This window comes from Nilaparvata lugens, chromosome X (genome assembly GCF_014356525.2).
Source record: "Nilaparvata lugens isolate BPH chromosome X, ASM1435652v1, whole genome shotgun sequence".
Classification (NCBI taxonomy): Eukaryota; Metazoa; Arthropoda; class Insecta; order Hemiptera; family Delphacidae; genus Nilaparvata; species Nilaparvata lugens.
In genome coordinates, this window is record NC_052518.1 from 104,431,647 (window position 1) to 104,452,724 (window position 21,078).

The following is a 21,078-nucleotide window of genomic DNA, read 5'->3' on the forward strand; positions in this document are numbered from 1 at the left end:
CTAACCCATCGTGCGTTATGAAACTGTAGAAAAACGTATCTCAGATTTAGCTGAAAGTCGCACCATAGATGAAGTTTTACCTGAGAAATGTCCTAGCCAAATTTGAATAAAACATCATGGATTTTGGCAAAAATGGTCAAAAATTAAAGTTGCTTAAACTCTCAGGAATGGTAGTACTTGATGAGAGGAACAATAACGTCATCACATTGGCGAAATTCACTCTTATTCTTCAGTTATAAGCATTTGAAGATGAGTGATTTTTCTGATCTCAGTACAGTGTTTATCGAGTTTCAGTCCAAAATAATGACATAGATGTGATGAGAAGAAGGGTTTCCATTAGACAACCTATAGAGGTACACAACTGGATTAGTAAATTTGTAAAACTAATGATTAGTAAATTCGTATGGCTTTTGTTGGAGGTCCCTTGCAGGAAAGTCTCACCTCACTGGAATATATTATTTAAGTCGTCAATGGGCCTTATGACCCAGTCATACTTCAGTCGGGACAGTCAGTTTATTCAATAATATTGTAGAATATGGACTGATTAAAAATAATATGGGTTACGGTAAGTGGAAAGTCGCCGAGAATTTTGTGTGAAAAACAAGTGCAAACATTTCGCCAAACTCGATAGAAGACCATTGACCATAGACTCGGCTAAATGTCATACGGTCAAATTCTACCTCGTTTGGCAATAATGGCCAAATTTCTATAATCGTTGCACAAACATGATTGATTTTGATTTGATTGAACAGCTTCAATACAACAGTTTTATAATAAAGGTCTTCAATGCATTTGTGGAGTTAACATATCACAAGTGCCAAGGAGATGTAATATGATAAAAGATTTTAAATTAGATGAGCTACTTAAAGTTATAATGGAGGTACAATATTGTGCGCATCAAGGGACTAAAGTACTAGATATACCTCAGGGAAATTATGTTTGAGAAAGAACAGCTGTTTCCACTTTACAGAGAAAAAGTGCCAGTTTAGACCTTAGATGAACAAAAATAATCGAGCAAAAGTCAAGAGACAAAAGGAATTGAATTAACTGACAAGTAAAAAATAGTCAAGTACAAAATTTATCATCTTAAGAGGATACAAACACAATGATAGAGATACAGTCTATTTAAATTATAACAGGCATGAGACGAAGCATAACATACATATTTCACAGTATACAAAAAATAGGAAGGCAAGATTAGAACAGACTTGTTTCAAAGGTTTAAAAATGTAAGTTATAATATATAATAATAATTTACATTTTTCATTAACTCAATATAGAAGCAAATGGTTGAAATGTTTTGAGTATTACAGTATACACAGTTGAAGTGTCTTATTTTAAAGCTAGAAAGAAAAATAATTACAAAACATTTGCAAACTTATGTTTATATGGACGTTAACATAGCATGTCAAAAGGAGCGGAGACAAAAATAAAATTATTTTAGCATTTGACATAGTGAGGCCCGGTTAAATTTTAACCATGATTAATTTCATAAGAACCAATCAGAGAAGGCCTTTTTGATAAGACGGCTTCTCTGATTGGTTCTCGTGGAATTAATCACGGTTAAAATTTAACCAGTTTTTGTGCAACCGGCACTGAGAGATCCTAATCAGGGTGTCAGGTTGTGTGCACAGAATGAGAGGTCACACTTTCCGTGTTCTTGAAAACTCAAGTTAATTATTGAAATATTTCGAAAGACGCTTATCATAATATTATTATTAAATTTAAAATGAAGCTACAGAAAAAGAGGAGTATCAGTAAGGACGCAACCAAGACAGTGGTAAAGTAGTGAGGTCCACTTTATAATGGCAGTGGAGAAATATAGGAGAACAGCGTTGCCGATTCTCTGCCTTGTCACTACCTTCAAAAGAATATAGCTGATACCGTTATATCAGATAAAATATTAACTATTCATTATTGTTAAAAACGATCAATTATATTTTATTCGTTAGGACAATAATGATTTAATAATACATTTTCATAACTGAGATGAAATAGTTTATTAATCAATTATATTATTTCTACAATGTTGAAAAACTATCTGGCAAAGTAGTGGAGGTAGAGAAGGATAGCGTTATTTGCTTTTTGGAATGATAGAAAACGATAGCGACACTAATCAAATACTGCCATTATAAAGTGGACCCCACTATAGATACATTTGAGATCAACTTCTATGTTGGCAAACGAATAGAAATGCATGTGTTAGCGAGTCTTCCATTATTGCAGTTTTAGCTGTCGTTAAGTTACTGATAGATACTATCTTCTTTTTCTTCAATTTAGAAATGCCAACTATGGTGAGGTCCACTTTATAATGACAATATTTGATCAACTTTGGTTTTGCTATCCTTGAGGGTTGAGTGTAAGAGAGGGCCGGCTGCGCCCTAACTCCGCCCTCCTAGGTAAAAATAAAGGCATTCTATTCTATCATTCTACAAAGCCGGTGGTACTATCCTTTTCTAGGTCCACAACGATGCCAATCATGTTTTTGACAATGTAGAAATATAATTAATTAATGCAGAGAATTGGCATCGTTATTGTTCTATCTTAATCCACTGCTATTATAACGTGGACCTCACAATAGCTATTCGACCGCTGACATTCTGTCCATGCAAAGAACGTGCACAGCAGAACTCAGAAGGCCTAACCTAACCTAACCGCACACAGCTGCACAATGTTACAACAATTTTAGTGGTTTGTACCTTTTATAGTAATTTGTTATGGGTTGTAAATTTGCATTGTTCACCCATCGGATATGAGATTAGGGAATGCCTCAGATCTGCGAGATTCCAAATTTTCAAGTGAATGAACATACCTGAAAGGCTTTGTTGAATTAGGTTTTAAGGTAAAAGGAAAAGTTAGGAAGGTTAGTTTTTATATTAATCGAAATTTTCTGATAATTTTAGATAATAAACACATATAACTAAAAGTTGAAATACTCGCACATTTGAGATATTGCACGTATGAATGACACCCGACTAAGAGATTAGATAATGCTGTCCACACAAATAAGTTACTCAGTTAATATCATAATTGAAACAATAATTTTTCGCCACACTGCACAGAAAGCAGCTGTTTTCCAGTCCCTACGTAGATCTGAAAGACATTGTTTGCAGATGACTCTCGTCTGATGTCAGAACAGGTTTCTTTCCGGGCTAGGCCGGAAAGAGTACCCTTTCCAGCCGCTAACATGGAACTAAGAAAGGTGATCAAAAAACAGCTGATCAAAAAACTTTTCATTATTTGTGTTCATTATTCAATAATAAAAACATTTATAATAATATCATCTTATTGTCATTTGAAAGAATAAAAAAAGTATAAACTCAACCTCCCACATAATTGAACATCATATTTTAGGTTATTTAGACAAATCAGAATAAAAAATAAAAATACTTGGACAATTTCCTGATATTCAGATTACCTCAGATTTGCTAGAGCTATCACCTTCCACTTCTGCTTTCGGAAGTGCTTAGTAAAAAACTATTCTCATATATATATATTGTTTATTTTTGTGTGTGGCGAAAAATAGCGTTCGCACCACGGGCAAAAATGTTTTTCCGGCTCTCAATCTTTTCTAGTCGATTGAAAATCGATTTCGAGCCGGAAAAATCTCATTTTCTGCTCTAGGTGCGAAATATACTATATTGTAGTTGTGATTTGCCAAATATACCCTACTTCAGCATTTGGACTAGACTATAATGCAGATATTACAGAAAAAAATGTTTTGCTCAATAAGTTGAGTATTTTTCATGAAAGTGACACAATATCAAAAGTCAAACTAAAAACTATAGCTACGTTTTACATTGGTCGATTTTACTTGAATTCAAGTTTTTTAACTATTGAGTTGAATGGAAGATTGTGAAAGCTTGAATACAAGTTTTCATAACCTCAAAAGCATATAATTGAGGTCCACTAAAAAATTCAAATATGAAGTAAAAAATTTAATTTAATTTTAAAAATTAAATTTAAAAAAAAAATAATTTTTTTAAAAGTTTTCTTCTTCATCTGCATCTTACTTTTCTATTTGGTTGTTTTTATACATTCTACATTGACTGACAACTGCTTTCATATGATTTCCCATTTTTGTACGTTATATTGTGTAATAAATAAATAAAAAGTTGTTCCTTCAAGATTCAAGTTGAATCCAAAAGTCAAACATGTTCAACATAAACAAAACTTGAAGAAGGGTCTACACATTGGTAGAGTGGATTCAAGTTTCTGCTCTTGTAAACTTTGACTCCAAGTTTACATTTATTTAATATATTTATTTTATACAAACGTCTAGAAAACTTGAATTCAAGGAAACTTGACTAATGTGAACGTCCCTTGAAAACTCGTTCATGTTTAAAACAATAAATAAACCACGACAACTTTCACAAAGTTGTTACTCTATAAAATATCACAAGATTAAAATTGAAAGTGAACTAAGAACTTATTCAAATTGAAAGTGAACTTACTATGAGCTAATAGTAAGTTCATAAGCTTTAGCTGCAGTATTTCTTTTCAAAATAGCTGTAAAGCTTCATGAATAATCATAAAAATTTATTAAATCCTAGATTTTAATAACAATTCAATAAATACATTTTTATTTGAAACGAAACAAGAAGAACAGAGCTGCAGAATAAATTAGCATAATCTCTTAAATTGACATGCACTTATACCATAATAAAATTACTCTGGATTAGAAATATACATTACATTAGTTATGAATTAGATGAGAATTCCATAATTTATTAAATTTAGGCTGCTTGAAAAATGAATGGTTTCTAAATGGACCAATCTTTCTTATTAAACTCCTCCTGGGACAAAATCGTTCTTTTAATAATATTCTGCCTAGAAAGTTCCATTCCATTACATAAAAAGTAAGTGATGATATTGTGGCAACGAAAGTCATTACTATATCTATTATGACTACATTATTTAAATTCAAAAAATATATGAGAAGAATGAGCCCCAGGCTTAATGCTTCAAAGACTAGAATAACACACTTGATCATGATGAGTTGCATGCTTTGATTGATTCATTCATTAATATTAATTAATTGAGGGCACTGTTTCCAAAGCTAATTTATACTATAGTAGGCTCACAGAGTACAGAAGTCGACCGCCTCGAATTATTTCTATAAGAAAATTACAAAATCACCTAGAAAATGAGATAATGGCACTGGGAGGTAAAATTGTTTAGTCCTACTTCTACATCAATTTCAAGATTGTAAAATGTTCTTATACTTTTAGAATAGTAGAAAGTTCACAGATAGGTTGTTTCTCTTATGTTTGAAAAACATTTTTTTATGTTTTTCATTACACATAACGACATGCTAATAGCAGCATTCCTTATCAGATAAGTGTATTGAAAAATATTTCTAAATCAGCCCTGCTCGATTTACAATTAGGTTTATCGAAAACAAGAACTTGGCATGAAATTTGCAATTTGATAAATACATTCATTCACAGGTCAATACTGTTGTTCAGTCACTGGTTAATTACCCGCTTAATAAACTCAAACAATCGAGAAGTTATTGATTGTTTCTTACATACAATGAGAAGTTTTCAACTTTCCAATTTTTCCAACCTTTTCAATTGAAAAGGGGCAGATGGTAGAAATCATATCCTCTTGTGCCCTTTACAGCTAGATATATATAGACTACATGATAAGCCCCCGGTATGAAGCAGATGAATCCCGCAATGAAGAAGACTAATCCTTGAAGTCCTGTTTCATCGCTGGGCAGGAGGACGACAATCACAGCTGTAGTCAGGAGAGCTGAAACACAATTCATTCACACTGATTAGCATATGGAAATATTTCTAATTGATTTTCAATGTGTGCTTGAAACCATGGATATTTTCTTAAAAACAAGGAATCAGCATCCACAGAAATTCTAATATAGTTAATTTTTTAGTTTAATTAAATATATAATTTAATTAATAACTATAGTGAAGTTCACATTATAATGGCAGAGCAGAAAGATAGGAGACCAGCGTTGCCTATGTTCTATAAAGGCTAGTAATGTGTGCTTAAAAAGTAGGAATCAGCAACCACATATCATTATAGTGATGACCACGTTTTAATGGTAGTGGAGAAATAGAATAGAATAGAATAGAATATTTTTATTTGTCCAAGAACAATTACACGATTGCATCAGACATTGTCAAGATAGTTATAATACATTACAATTACATCTTAATATTTCTATACAATATAAGTCATAATAACATCAAAGTATACATTTTTTTAAAAGTCATAATACATTCAAATATTCACTTCTCATAGTACTCTTTCAAGCTGTAAAAGGGATTTTTGACTAGAAAATTGTAAAGTGCTTCTTTAAACTTAAAAAACGGGAAATTTCTTATTTCTTGAGGAAGGTGATTGAAGAGTCTCAAACCTACATTTACTAACCTTTGATAACCGTACTTGTGGTATATACAAATTTGCATAGCTTCTTGTATGGTGTGTGTGGATGTTTTTGTTGCTGGTTAGATTTGTTTCCTCAGATTTGACATGTAGTAGCAGGGTGTATATGTACAAACAAATAACTGTCATTACTCTACTTTTAATAAAAAGTGGCTTACAGTGGGCTCTCATCTCTGAATAGGTTATAATTCTAATTGCTTTCTTTTGTAATAACAAAACTTCGGATACTCTTGCACAATTTCCCCATAGAATAATACCATAATTCAATATAGAAGAAAGGTAGAAGAAGAACAGCATTGCCGATTCTCTGCCTTGCCGCTGCCTCCTATAGAGGATACCTGATACCGGTGTATCCGATCTAATATTAACTGTTCATTCTTGTTTAAATAATCAATAATTATATTTTAGTCGTCAAGAAAATGTATTTTCCAATGATTAAATAATTCATTTTCATGATTGAGATAAAATATTTTGCCAACTAATTATATTTTTACATTGTTAAAAGCGATCTGACAACGTTGCGGAGCTAGAAAAGGATAGCGCTACCTGCTTTGTCGAATGTTAGACAAGGATAGCAACACCAATGTTCATCAAATACTGAGCTTATTCATCGATATTTCACAGGAATACATAGTCTGTATAATAAGTAACCGAACTGACCTCAGGAAATTTTTTATGTGCAAAATATGTACAATTTTTCATTAAATATCTTCAAAGTAGTCCCTATTGGAGTCGATAACACGCTGATACAGGATTTTCAAATTCCTGAACGCTCCCTGGAAGTCGGCAACCTCTATACTGTCTAGAGCCCTCGTCGTAGCACGTTGAACGTTTTCCAGAGTCCCGAACCGCGTCCCCTTAAGTTGTCTTTTGATCTTGGGGAACATAAAAGAAGTCCAGTGGTGCCATATCCGGGCTGTAAGGAGGATGTGGCAACGTTACCACAGAATATACAGAATGGAAACTTGTAATCAATCGCCTATCTAACCAATGCTTTTTACATGACGCCAATACTAAACACGTCACGTGACCTTGGGAAGTTCCAATCCTGGTCTTCTGATTGGCTCGTAGCAGTGAACCAGATCAATTGATCCGGATCATTAGAGTGATCTGAACCTACCATCAATACTATTACAATGCGGCGCTTCCTAACAAGATGGCGGATTTTAGCGTCAGGGTACTAGCCAAGTTTCCTTACTGTATGTATACTGTGACGTTACCGTCGACTGTTTGGCCAACTGCTCGGTGACGAGCAGGCAGGTGTGCGATGGATGGAGGATTCACGAATTGGAAATTCCCGGACGTACTCGATAAACCCGGGGCGGTTAGTCAACGGAGCACCTCTCTGTAGTACTGGTCGTTTACAGCTTGGCCGGGTGGTACAAAATCTTTGTGAACGGCCAGTACTACAGAGAGGTGCTCAGTCGCCTAACCGACCGGGTTCATCAAGTCCGTCCGGGAATTGCCGATTCGTGGATCCTCCATCACGACAATGCTCCGTCGCACACCTGCCTGCTCGTCACCGAGCAGTTGGCCAAACAGTCGAAGGTAACGTTGCCACATCCTCCTTACAGCCCGGATATGGCACCACCGGACTTTGTATGTTCCCCAAGATCAAGAGACAACTCAAGGGGACGCGGTTCGGGACTCTGGAAAACGTTCAACGTGCTACGACGAGGGCTCTAGACAGCATAGAGGTTGCCGACTTCCAGGGAGCGTTCAGGAATTTGAAAATCCGGTATCAGCTAGTTATCGACTCTAATAGGGACCACTATGAAGATATCTGATGAAAAATTGTACATATTTTGCCCATAAAAAATTTCCTGAGGTCAGTCCGGTTACTTATTATACAAACCCTGTATGTATCTATTATCTATTTCCTCACTCATCCTTAGTATGATGAACACAGTTTGTCTTTTTACTTTCCTTGCCCTACTTCCATAGGTAAGGAAAGTATTGCTTTCCAAAAAAAATTAAGGTACCCCAATTTCAAGTTTTCTATACGTTTCAAGGTCCCCTGAGTCCAAAAACATGAATTTTGGGTGTTGGTCTGTGTGTGTGTGTGTGTGTGTGTGTGGTGTGTGTGTGTGTGTGTGTGTGTGTGTGTGTGTGTGTGTGTGTGTGTGTGTGTGTGTATGTCTGTGAACACGATAACTCCATTTCTAATTAACCGATTGACTTGAAATTTTAAACTTAAGGTCCTTATACCATGAGGACACGACAATAAGAAATTCAATAAAATCCAATTCAAGATGGCGGAGAAAATGGCGGATAATTACTAAAAAACCATGTTTTTCACGATTTTCTCGAAAACGGCTCTAACGATTTTCTTCAAATTTATACCATGGATAACTATTTATAAGCCCTATGGACTGACATGAGTCTCATTTCTGGGAAAATTGCAGGAGCTCCATAATATTCATGAGAAAAATGGCGGATAATTACTGAAAAACCATGTTTTTCACGGTTTTCTCGAAAACGGCTCTCTAGATTTTCTTCAAATTTATACCCTAGATAGCTATTTATAAGCCCTATCAACTGACATGAGTCTCATTTCTTAGAAAATTGCAGGTGCTCCGTAATATTCCTGAGAAGAATGAATTTTGTTAAATTTCTATCACGATTTTCTCAAAAATGACCGATTTTTTTCAATTTCATACCCTGTATAGTTATATATCAGCTCTATTAACTAGCATGAGTCTCCTCCTTGTGAAATTGACAGGGGGTCCACCTCATCCTAGAGAAATTTACTTTGTAACCTTCTTCTCGTGCGTGAGGTAGGTAGGTAGAGCAGTTTATTCAAAAGAACACACATGTCGATATTTTATTTTTAAAACAGCTGTTTTGACAACTTTTAAAAGATCCTCAAATTTCATAATTCAAACAAAGGAAAATGTACTCTGAACACAATCACAGTATAATCGTAGTTTTAATTATTTAGCCGCCAATCGGCATAATGTTATTCCCTAAATTATCCTCGTTAATGAGGCTTATAGATCAATGGGCAAGGAAAGTTGTGTGAGTGTACCACACCAGATTTTTTCAATTAGGAAAAAATATCGAGTGACCTGACTGGCTCAGGTCAGTTTTTTTAATTGATAGGTATTCTGTGAGTTTAAAGTTGAGGAACTATAGGGCCTATATAGTAACATTTTTACTAGGTACTGTATATTATATTGAATCTTGACGAACTCAAGAGCCTTCTACAATACAAAAAAATGATTTGATTTATTAAAATTGAACATTCACAGAATAATAACCAATAGAGAACAATATTGTCCTATTAATAGGGCTTCTACTGAAGTATTTGCGGTCTGATTCACTGTGTTTTCACTTTTGATTGGATTGTATAAAATAATGTTAAGTCTTGTTTAGTATTAATACTTTAATATTGTGGGGTCCACGTTATAATAGCAGTATTTGTTTAACATTGGTTCTGCTATCCTCGTCCATCATTTCACAAAGCATATACCACTATCCTTTTCTAGTTCCGCAACGTTTTTTTAACAATGTAGAAATATAATTAAGACAATATTTAATAATTAAAAAATATTTATTCTTGGATAGTGATATGAGGTGGAAAACACACTCTTCTGAACTTTTAAAGAAACTGAGTAGAGTTATATTTGCTATCGGTATGATTTCCAGGGTGATTGACACCAGGACAGCTTTAACTGTTTATGATTCCTATTTTGTATCCCGCCTCCGTTTTGGTATCATTTTTTGCGGCAACACAACGGAGTTTGAAGCTGTTTTCACGTCTCAAAAGAAAGCTTTGAGAATAGTTTTTGGCCTTATTAATAGATGCTCCTGTAGACCCTTATTTAAGGAACACAGCCTTCTTACTGCACCGGTTATTTATATATTAGAACTGGCTATTTTTGTTTTTAGGAATAGAAATATTTTTGGTCAGGACGGGTGACGCTTTCGAGGTCTTATCTACCCAAATCATAGACTCACATTACTTGAGAAGGCCCATATTGCATGGGGATAAAAAATGTTCAATGCTTTGCCACATAGAAACACTCTAACCGAAACATGGTCAGAACTGACCTAAACCGAAACATCCGGTCTCACAGACCGGGTCTTGCTTAAAGTGTTATATTTGATATATTTTCTACTAAATATGAATTTAAATATCTTTCATTGGTGAATTTCAATTATAGTAAAGTATAATATAGATTTCAGTTGCAAATCAAGTGATGGAAGAATAGAAAAAAATTTGGAAACATTGATATGTAATAAATGTATGATGTTGGATTTAAGAAAAACACACAATACAAAAATCCGTGTAAGATATACTATCAGTTACTACTCAGAACAATAATCATGGAGAAATATATTATCAATATAGGCTTTATAGCAAAACTGAAAGGTAATCATTGAAAATACTGTAATAATGTTTTTCATTGTTATCAAGAAACTTGTTTGAGCAAACGTTTTCAGCCTCCAGTTATTTTATTAGCAAGAAAAGTTCATAAAATAACTATGGTGGTCGGAATCATCTATTTCGTCAAGTGAATGTTTATTTTGTGACACTTCATTGTGAAGCATCAAGTTCCAAAGGCTGGGGCTTGTATGGTTGATAACTCATCCATTGTCATCAATTTTCCTAAACCAACGTTTTCTAAATTACAAAAATTAGTTTTTCGAATAAAACATGCCAATAAAATACCGAAATAATGAAGAGAAAAACATTAGAAAAAATTGAATGCTCAAAATATCTGTTATTCTTAGTCGAAACATCCGGTATTCTAGACCGGTAAAAAATGAACGTTATCCGAAAGATCCTGTAGCTGAGACCGGTACGTTTTCAATAGATTAATGTTTACCTGATAACCGTGAGTTAGGGACTGACGAACATTGTTGGAGAATGTTGAGGAATAGTGGCGGAGAAGGTATTGTAGCGGGCAGCAATTTTTTATACACAATTTTGCCACTATAGAAAAAATCTGGTGTGGTACACTCACACAACTTTCCTTGCTCATATTTGAAACTACGATCAGACTTCTGTATATGTGTATATATAATTGTTTTCAAAGTTCTTTTTCTTTGTGTGAATAATTGTGAAATTCGATGATTTTTTTAGTCGTCATTTTTTTAAAGTCGTCAAAACAGCTGTTCTACAGATGAAATATCTCGACTATGTGTTCTTTTTATGAACTGCGCTACCTACCTACCTCATGCACGAGAAGGAGGTTACTAAGTCCATTTCCCAAGGATGGGGTGGACCCCCCATTGGTTTCCCAGAAAGGAGACTTATGCCAGTTGATAGAGCTGATGAATAACTATACAGGGTATGAATTTGAAAAAAATCGGTCAAGTTATTTTTGAGAAAATCGTGAAAAACATGGTTTTTTAGTAATTATCCGCCATTTTTCTTGAGAATATTACGGATCTCCTGCAATTTTCCCAGGAAAAAAAACTCATGCCAGTTGATAGGGCTTATAAATAGCTATACATGGTATAAATTTGAAGGAAATCGTTAGAGCCGTTTTCGAGAAAACCGTGAAAAACATGGATTTTTAGTCATTATCCGCCATTTTTCTCAAGAATATTACGGAGCTCCTGAAATTTTCCCAGAAATGAGACTCATGTCAGTTGATAGGGCTTATCCATGGTTTAAATTTGAAGAAAATCGTTAGAGCCGTTTTCGAGAAAAACGTGAAAAACATGGTCTTTTAGTAATTATCCGCCATTTTTTCCGCCATCTTGAATTGGATTTTATTGAATTTCTAATTGTCGGATCCTCATGGTATAAGGACCTTGAGTTTAAAATTTCAAGTCCATCGGTTAATTAGGAATGGAGTTATCGTGTTCACAGACATACACCACACACACCACACACACAACACACACACACACAACACACACACACAGACCAACACCCAAAATCATTTTTTTGGACTCAGGGGACCTTGAACGTATAGAAAACATGAAATTAGGGTACCTTAATTTTTTTTGAAAGCAATACTTTCCTTACCTATGGTAATAGGCCAAGGAAAGTAAAAATAATTTTGCCTCTGGTCTCACAGACCGGTGTTTCGGTTAAAGTGTTAAAGACTGCGCCACCCATGATCGTTTCAAAGAAAGCAAATATAATATAGTCTCTTGAATATTTGCCCATTTAAAATTGAGGATTTTTTTTTAAATCTCCACTGTAACTTAATGCTATACATATCCTAATATGTATCATCCAATCATTCATCTTCATTGTTTCCATTTATATTAAGTTGACGTTTCATACATCACTAGAGCTTTGCTCTATCAAGTGATTTCATGTGAGAATTGAGTAACAAATAAATTTCTGCTAGACGAATAAAATATTATTGATTTCAAACAAGAATGAAAAATTATCATCTATAGAAGGCAGAGAATCGGCAACGCTGTTCTATTATTTTCCCCACTGCCATTATAACGTGGACCTCACCATCGTCTTTAAAGCAATCAGATGGGACTTGTTCACACATTTAATGAAATTGTAGAATGAAGAGAAAAATGTTATGATAAAAAGCATACAACGTGGACCTTACTATAAATACACTGTTTCTCTGCTTAGCCTCCCACTCTACCCATTAGGTGATGAGGAGATCACAAGTTTTATCCACCTATTTGGCATGCCATCTTGATTAAGTGTAATTAGTGTGGACTTTTCTGTTTTTAATTTTTCACTGACGAAATTTATCCAGCACAAGCTGGGGCATGTTTCATAAAAGTTACAAATCCTGTAATACAGGAAAAGTTCCTGTATTGCAGGTGAAAATTAAAAGTTTGTGTTTCATAAACAATTTTCCCTGTAAAAAAATTTACAAGTCATTTCCCTTTATTAGAAGTAAATAATACATCGTTGTGTTTCATAAAAAGAAACTTCTTGTATTACTGGACCTGTAAGTTGTTGAATATTTTATCATTGTTTAGACCATCCTAAAACTTTTACAAGTGAAGGTAAAATCTTGAAAAGTGACATTTTGTTGTAAAGGCATCGTGTTAAAATGGATGAAGGTAGTAGTTCTAGTAAAGATGACTATGTTATTATTCGTAGGCCAAGAATTTTGCAAGGACAGAATTTCATACAATATGATGTAGGAAACTTATGAATATAATGAACGGTTTAGATTAATCTTTTCTCAGTAAAGCGTTATTGGAAATATCCAGAAAATGTACGTCCATAATGTTTTCTGTTTTTTATTAAACAAATATAACATATTTCAATTCAATTCAATTTCAATTCAGTTTATTTCCAAAAACATATTACACGAATAAGAAATACAATATACAACATATTTTGGAATCCCCCTACTAGACTATCCATCTGTGTGTAGGGGGGGGAGTTCCACTTTATAAATAAGCTTAATCTGCTCATAGAAGTAAATAATAGAGAATACACTTATATTATGGATGTATTATTAATATTCTGATTATAAAATAGATAATATATGTGCTGATGTATATTTAAGAATGAGTATGTAGGAATATGTATGTAGGAATAAGTATACTTAATACCTTGATTGATAAAAGAATAAATAAAGAAGAAATAACAATATTTTTTGAAGACCGCAGTGGCAGGGATTCCAGAAATTCTCAGAAGAGAGAATGAAAAAAAAGCATAAACCAGAAAGGCAAAACAGTCAAATCGGTTATATCAATGATAAAATAAATACCAATCAATTGTCTGGAAACCTTGAAGTCGTGTTGGTCACCAAGCATAACGAGATTGGAGTAGTTCTTCTGAAGCTTCCCAACCAATCTGGTACAGCCACCTGTCCACCCTCTTCCTAAACACTACCAAACTAAATGCCTCTGCTTCCCTAATCACCCCTGGCACATTTCTGTACAAGACATGGGCCAGGTATGAAGGATTTGTCAATTCAGAGCCGTGAGTCAGCTGAGGTATCTCAAAGCTGTAATTGGATCTGTGGCGAGTTGAGTAGCTATGGTTAACTGTTTCTCCCAGAAGTTCAGTTTTGTATTTTTTTATGTGGATCAACAAGGATTTAAAAAAAGTTGTCTAACATTCAGTACGGGAAATTCGATAAACAATTGTCTTGTTGGGTATCTAAAGTCTCTCTTTAAAATTGTTTTTATAATTGATCTTTGGGTGACTGCGAGAGGCTCAATGACTGAGGAGGAAGCCCCTCCCCAAGCTAGAATTCCATATAGTATTATAGATTGGACATAGGCAAAGTAAACTACTTTGCACTGATCCACACTCAGAACATTACTAAGCTCTGAAAATGCGTGAAGCAGCTTTCTGAGCCTATTCTTAGCACACTGGACATGTTGTACCCAACTCATCATATTGAATTTAATGTCGTTAATTTAATTGATAAAATTTGATTAACTTTTTTTGAAACATTAATACTTACATAACTGTTATAATAAGTTATAGAAGTCAAGTAGTTATTATAATTTCTCAACTATTTATCATTAAGTAAGTTATTTTCCTGCATGAATACAATCTGTCCATCGTCAGAAATTTGATAATGTGGGTTTTCCACAACCTTTGTTCAGATATTATAGTAGGCTCGCAGGCACGTTCAATGTGATTCACTGTGGGTCACAGTGTTTGAGTCCAGTTACTACGAAATGAAAACATCAATTCAAAATAAAAGAACTGTAATACAGGCGAATTTACCTATTTTCATCAATCCATGACCAGGGGCCTGTTTCATAAAACCTCTGTAATACAGTGCCTGTATAGGTCACATATTCGTGAGGTCACAGTGTTTGAGTCCAGCTACTACAATGAAAACATCAATTCAAAAAAATCTGGTGTGGTACACTCACACAACTTTCCTTGCTCATTGAACTGGGAGCCTCATTCTTAAACGACAATAATTTAGAGAAATAACATAATGACGATTGGCGGCAACATAATTATTTGAAACTACGATCAGACTACTGTATATGTGTGTATATAATTGTTTTCAGAGTACTTTTTCCTTTGTGTAAATTGTGAAATCCGATGATTCTTTAAAAGTCGTCAAAACAGCTGTTCTACAGATGAAATATCTTGACTATGTGTTATTTTTATAGACTGCTCTACCTGCCTACCTCATGCATGAGGGGATGAGGTTTCAAAGTCCATTTCTCAAGGATGGGGTGAACCCCCCATTAGTTTCCCAGAAAGAAGACTCATGCCAATTGATGGAGCTGATAAATAACTATACAGAGTATGAATTTGAAATAAATCAGTCGAGTAATTTTTGAGAAAATCGTGAAAAACATGCTTTTCAGTAATTATCCGCCATTTTTCTCGAGAATATTACGCAGCTCCTGCAATTTTCCCAGAGATGAGACTCATGTCAGTTGATAGGGCTTATGAATAGCTATCCATGGTATAAATTTGAAGAAAATCGTAAGAGCCGTTTTCGAGAAAACCGTGAAAAACATGGTTTTTTAGTAATTATCCGCCATTTTTCTCGAGAATATTATGCAGCTCCTGCAATTTTCCCAGAAATGAGACTCATGTCAGTTGATAGGGCTTATAAATAGCTATCCATGGTATAATTTAAAGAAAATCGTTAGAGCCGTTTTTGAGAAAATCGTGAAAAACATGGTTTTTTAGTAATTATCCGCCATTTTTTCCGCCATCTTGAATTGAATTTTATTGAATTTCTTATTGTCGGGTCCTCATGGTATAAGGACCTTAAGTTTAAAATTTCAAGTCAATCGGTTAATTAGGAATGGAGTTATCGTGTTCACAGACATACACACATACACACACACACACACACAGACCAACACCCAAAAATCATGTTTTTGGACTCAGGGGACCTTGAAACGTATAGAAAACTTGAAATTTGGGTACCTTATTTTTTTTTGGAAAGCAATACTTTCCTTACCTATGGTAGTAGGGCAAGGAAAGTAATAAAGGAACTGTAATACAGGTGATTTTACAAGTGTAGAATTATTTTTATGAAACATAATTTTACAGGATTGTAAATTTTAATTTATTAGTCCTGTAATACAGGACTAATATAATTATTTTAATAAATTTTAATTTATTAGTCCTGTAATACAGGACTAATATAATTATTTTAATAAATTATAATTTACAATCCTGTAAAATTATGTTTCATGAAAATAATTCTACACTTGTAAAATCACCTGTAAATACGCCTGTATTAGGCTAGCTTCACACGCATTCGGTTTCATTCGGTTCGGTTCGCTTCGTCACCGTAAACGAATGAGGCTTTCATACATGTCAGGTTTTAATTCTAACCGTTCTAATTAGGTATTTTCTTCTCAAACACAGCTGTGTTTGGATTTTCACAGTTCATGCTGGTATATTTAAATATAACAGCTGGTGTTAAATTGTAAGATGTTATTTCTTGAACAACATTTTAAAGTTAATTAAAAATTGCTAATTATTTGAATAATTTATTTTTGATTATTATTTCAATTTTGGATGTTCAGAGAGATTATTTTTTTAAATTGAAAATTTGTTCCTTGTTTTGACACATGGTAGATAAACTTCATCTCTTCTCTCCATTGATGGAATCATGTAATATTCGTGGAAAAATAAAAATTCTCCCTTTTAATTTATATCTTTCATATTTTTTTAGGAAACTATTCATAGAGAAAAAAATGTTCATGTAAACTAGCAGAAATGAATTGACCATATGATTTTTACTTGGAAAATTCTGAAACAGATAATCACGCTATCAGGTTAAAATAAAAACAAAAAAGGCAAGCGTGTGTAAAAGACATTGTTTTTTCCTGTTTCCCTAGCAACGAATTCGAATATGATGAAACCTATTCGTTTCGAGGGGGCGTTCGGTGCTATGTGGTTGATAGTCGGTACCGAACTCAAACCGAATCATCGTTTCACACTTATCGGAATTTGCCGAAAACGAAACGAACCGAACCGAACCGAAAGTGTGTGAAAGTAGCCTCTCGCTAGCAACGAATTGAAACCTGATGGAATTTATTAGAGTCAAGTGGGCGTTCGGTTCTATGCGGTTTCTATTCAATACCGAATTCAAACCGAATTACCGTTTCACACTTATCGGAATTTGCCAAAACAAACCGAAAACGAAACGAACCGAATGGGTGTGAAACTAGCCTTACAGTTCCTTTATTTTGAATTGATGTTTTCATTGTAGTAGCTGGACTCAAACACTGTGACCTCACGAATATGTGACCTATACAGGCACTGTATTACAGGGGTTTTATGAAACAGGCCCCTGGTCATGGATTGATGAAGAATTAAATTCTCCATTTGCCTGCTAACGTTTGTTAAATGCAGCTGTAAATGTGATTTTTGAAGTTCTATATTTGGGGCTGATGGGATCTATAGATAAGTTTTTGCTCTTCCTATATCATTTTAGTGATAAGTAATTTTGTACTAATGAATAATTAAATAGTAAATTGAGAATGCTCTTACCTGCACCAACAAACAGCAAAAGAAATGCTCCAAGTACTACTTTCCAGTTTTCCCTGATTTTTGGATGTTCCCAACACGTCTGCTGCGTAGAATCAAATAATCCAGTATAATAGTCATCGTGCATGGGTGTATCGCTGTCCACTGAAAGAGTCTGTAAAAAATAGAAAGTCATCATATTTATTACACTAAGAGCCATATGCACCACCTACGTTTTAATCTAAACTACGTTTACTTGTAGATATGGTTGCATATTTATCATAATGTGTGTCATACGGGATTTAAACGAACAACTGACATTTTCTCCATTTAAACCGAGTATTTGCATACGGGTCTTAGTAAGTTTTTTTTCTATTTTCAAGTATTGGTTTGTAGGTTAGGTCAAACTTATTGTCTGATACTAACCTATAATGAGATCCACGTTATAATGGCAGTAGTTGATTAATATTGGTGTTACTATTGTTGTTTATCATTCGACAGAGCAGCCATAATGCCTAATATGGTATAGCCCTTAGCTACGACCCCAGCCGCATTGTTACAGTCGTCACGGCTGGAGCACATAACCTATAAATTCAATAGATTAGATGATTCATTGGATTGTTATGTTGTATGAACGTTATGACGACAAGTGAATTAGAAGTGTTGGCTACTTTATTGCTTTTATGATTCATATATAATGAGTTTATAGGTTATGTGCTCTAACCACGCCTGCTTATAGCCGCGCAGCTCTCCTCTAAGGAATCGCACCATTACATCAGATATACCGGTATCAGCTATCCTCTTTAGGAAGCAGTGGCACGGCAGTGAATCGGCATCGCTGTTCTGCTATTTTTCTCCACTGTCATTATAACGTGGACCTCATACAGGCCTATCACACAATATTTTGCTATAATTATTTAGTCTAATTATAAGCATACCAGCCTATGGAAATATTGGTGATCAGGGGTGCCCGCAGGGGGGGGGTTTGGCCGCAGACTGCGACTTTGAAATCTTGGGTGGGGCTCAAAATCAAACCTTGATTTGATTTTGGGGGTGTCAAAAAAAAGTCAGTAGTATTAAGAATGACTACCACTGTTTGGATATAATGATTAGAGTATACTACATGTGTAGAAGGTAAGATATTATGATAAATACAGCTGAATTAAGCAGCAGTTAGGTACTATAGTATGCTATTTCTTGTTATATATAATTTCATAATGTTTCATCACTAGTGTACAATTTTGTAACTTAAAGCCTCTATTTCAATCCAAATATTGGTAATTTCTATTACACTCCTGACAACACAAATTTATAAGATAACCTAACCAACAAACATGGTATGGAAACTAAGGGATGTTCACTAGTCACATCAGCCAGAAACAAAGAATAGGCCTACACATAGATAGAATACATAAAATGATACTACTTACATCATCGGTATTTTTAAATCTAGCATTTGGAGAACAATGTCTGGGAACGTCCACATGAACTAAAACTGAATCATCAAGAGACATGATATTATTCCTAATTTTAGGTTTTAATGGAGAACGTTCAGTTGTAGAACCGTACACTTTGATAGCTTCATCATTTTCTTCTTCAAACGCATCATCGATAGAGAAACGTTTTCCACAATTGACACTTTGCATATTTCTACTACCAATGATCCAAATCTTGAATGACTAATCTTAATAATAGATTGACATTGAAATTGTTCCGTATCATCACAACAGTGTTTTATACTTCTAGATATTGTATGTTATTCTAAAAGACTGAAACATATTCAATTTTGAGATAAGATCACTAGGACTTTACACAAATTGACATTATCTACATTTTAGCCATAATGACAATAATAAAATTAATAAGGCTATGCTATCAGTGATGATGACAATGGCGAGAATACTGAACCAAAGAAAATGTTTGTTTTGTTTTGTTGAAATATCGACTAGTGAAAATACCGATATGGTAAGTATCGAGTATCGATGCCAAAGGTCGATACTGTAGGTCGATAAAGGTTAATATTGTAGAGCGTAGAGAGAGAGAGAGAGAGAGTGTGAGAGAGACAGAGAGTGTGATTGATTGAGAGAGCGTGTGACACGAGTGAGTGCGAGTGAGAGAAAATAATAATATTGTGTGATTAGAGCCTTTGATTATGGATACAACCAGTGGCGTATCCAGGGGGGATATGGGGATGTATCCACCCCGAAATGGAACTTGAATTTTTTTGTGGCTGGATCAGCTTAAAATTAGCATCTAATGCCATTTTTTTGTTACCGGTATATTGTACTATGTCAAGAATTATTTAAGGGATGAGAGAATAGCATAGCAATGATAATAATAATTAATAGCTTTTTCTTATAGAAAGTGAGTGGTCTAGTGCGTAGGGACTAGATATAGCAGAGGGGATAGAGAAACTACAGATATAGCACTTCAAAGTTAGTTCGTCACTTTTTACCATCTTTATTATGAAGAAATTCAATATAGCTTAATAGCTTATATTTGATTATAGTTTATTCAGTTCCATGCATATTCTTAAACAAAGCTCCAGCAGCTTCTTCTAGAAAGTACGGTATCCCGGTTATGATGAACGGGCGTAGTTTCTACCGTGGACAGGAGGGACACATCCCCCTAGTATTTAAAAAAAGGTTTTATCCCCCCCAAACCAATTTAAGTTCGAATTGAACACTCAAGTAGAAAATGTAAATTGGAAAAAATTGTTAATCAAGTTAAAACCAAGCCTGGACATATCCCCCTTATATTTGAGAATTTGAAATAAAATGTTTTATCCCCCCCTTAAACAATGTAAGTTTGAACACTCAAGTAAAAATCATGTAAATTTGAAAAAATTGTTAAGTTAAAACTAAGCCTATAAAGTTCGTTGAAATAGTGCTTTATTGGAGCCAAAATTTAAGCATTCTAGCTTGTTATCTAATAATGAGTAGGCCTTCTACAAAATCACTATTTTTAACAATTGAATGACTAATAAAATTCTACTACATTCCATTCTATTTGTTATTTAATCGGAAACCCATAGGCCTATGCAATTTTCAAGGAAAATGGAAATAATAAGGGTTTACTGATCACCAAAAAACTTGACTGGAATGTTTGTTTTCAAGTGGAAATTGCATAAAATCGCACCAAATTGAAGGTATATTCAACTGAAATTTTTAAGTGGTCTAATAAGCGAGCTATGGGTTGTTGAAGTGCTAACTTTCCAGATTCCGTTTTCTTCCCAAATCATAAACGATTTCGAATATATTATTAGAACTTTTCTTAAAAATTCAAAAAATGTACCGTATCTT

General features: G+C 34.2%; 2 protein-coding genes across 11 annotated transcripts in view; one reads left to right on the forward strand and one right to left on the reverse strand.

The window, feature by feature from the left end:
* Positions 1-21,078, forward strand: part of LOC111048178 (neogenin) — a 267,521-nt gene that overhangs the window by 180,250 nt on the left and 66,193 nt on the right. The window lies entirely within an intron of this gene.
* LOC111048184 (transmembrane protein 134) lies at positions 5,469-19,693 on the reverse strand. Its single transcript, XM_022334049.2, has 3 exons — positions 19,207-19,693; positions 17,801-17,951; positions 5,469-5,757 (listed from the first exon to the last, which is right to left on the reverse strand). Exons 1-3 carry the CDS (start codon positions 19,420-19,422, stop codon positions 5,573-5,575), a joined length of 552 nt encoding a protein of 183 aa, XP_022189741.1. The 5' UTR covers positions 19,423-19,693; the 3' UTR covers positions 5,469-5,572.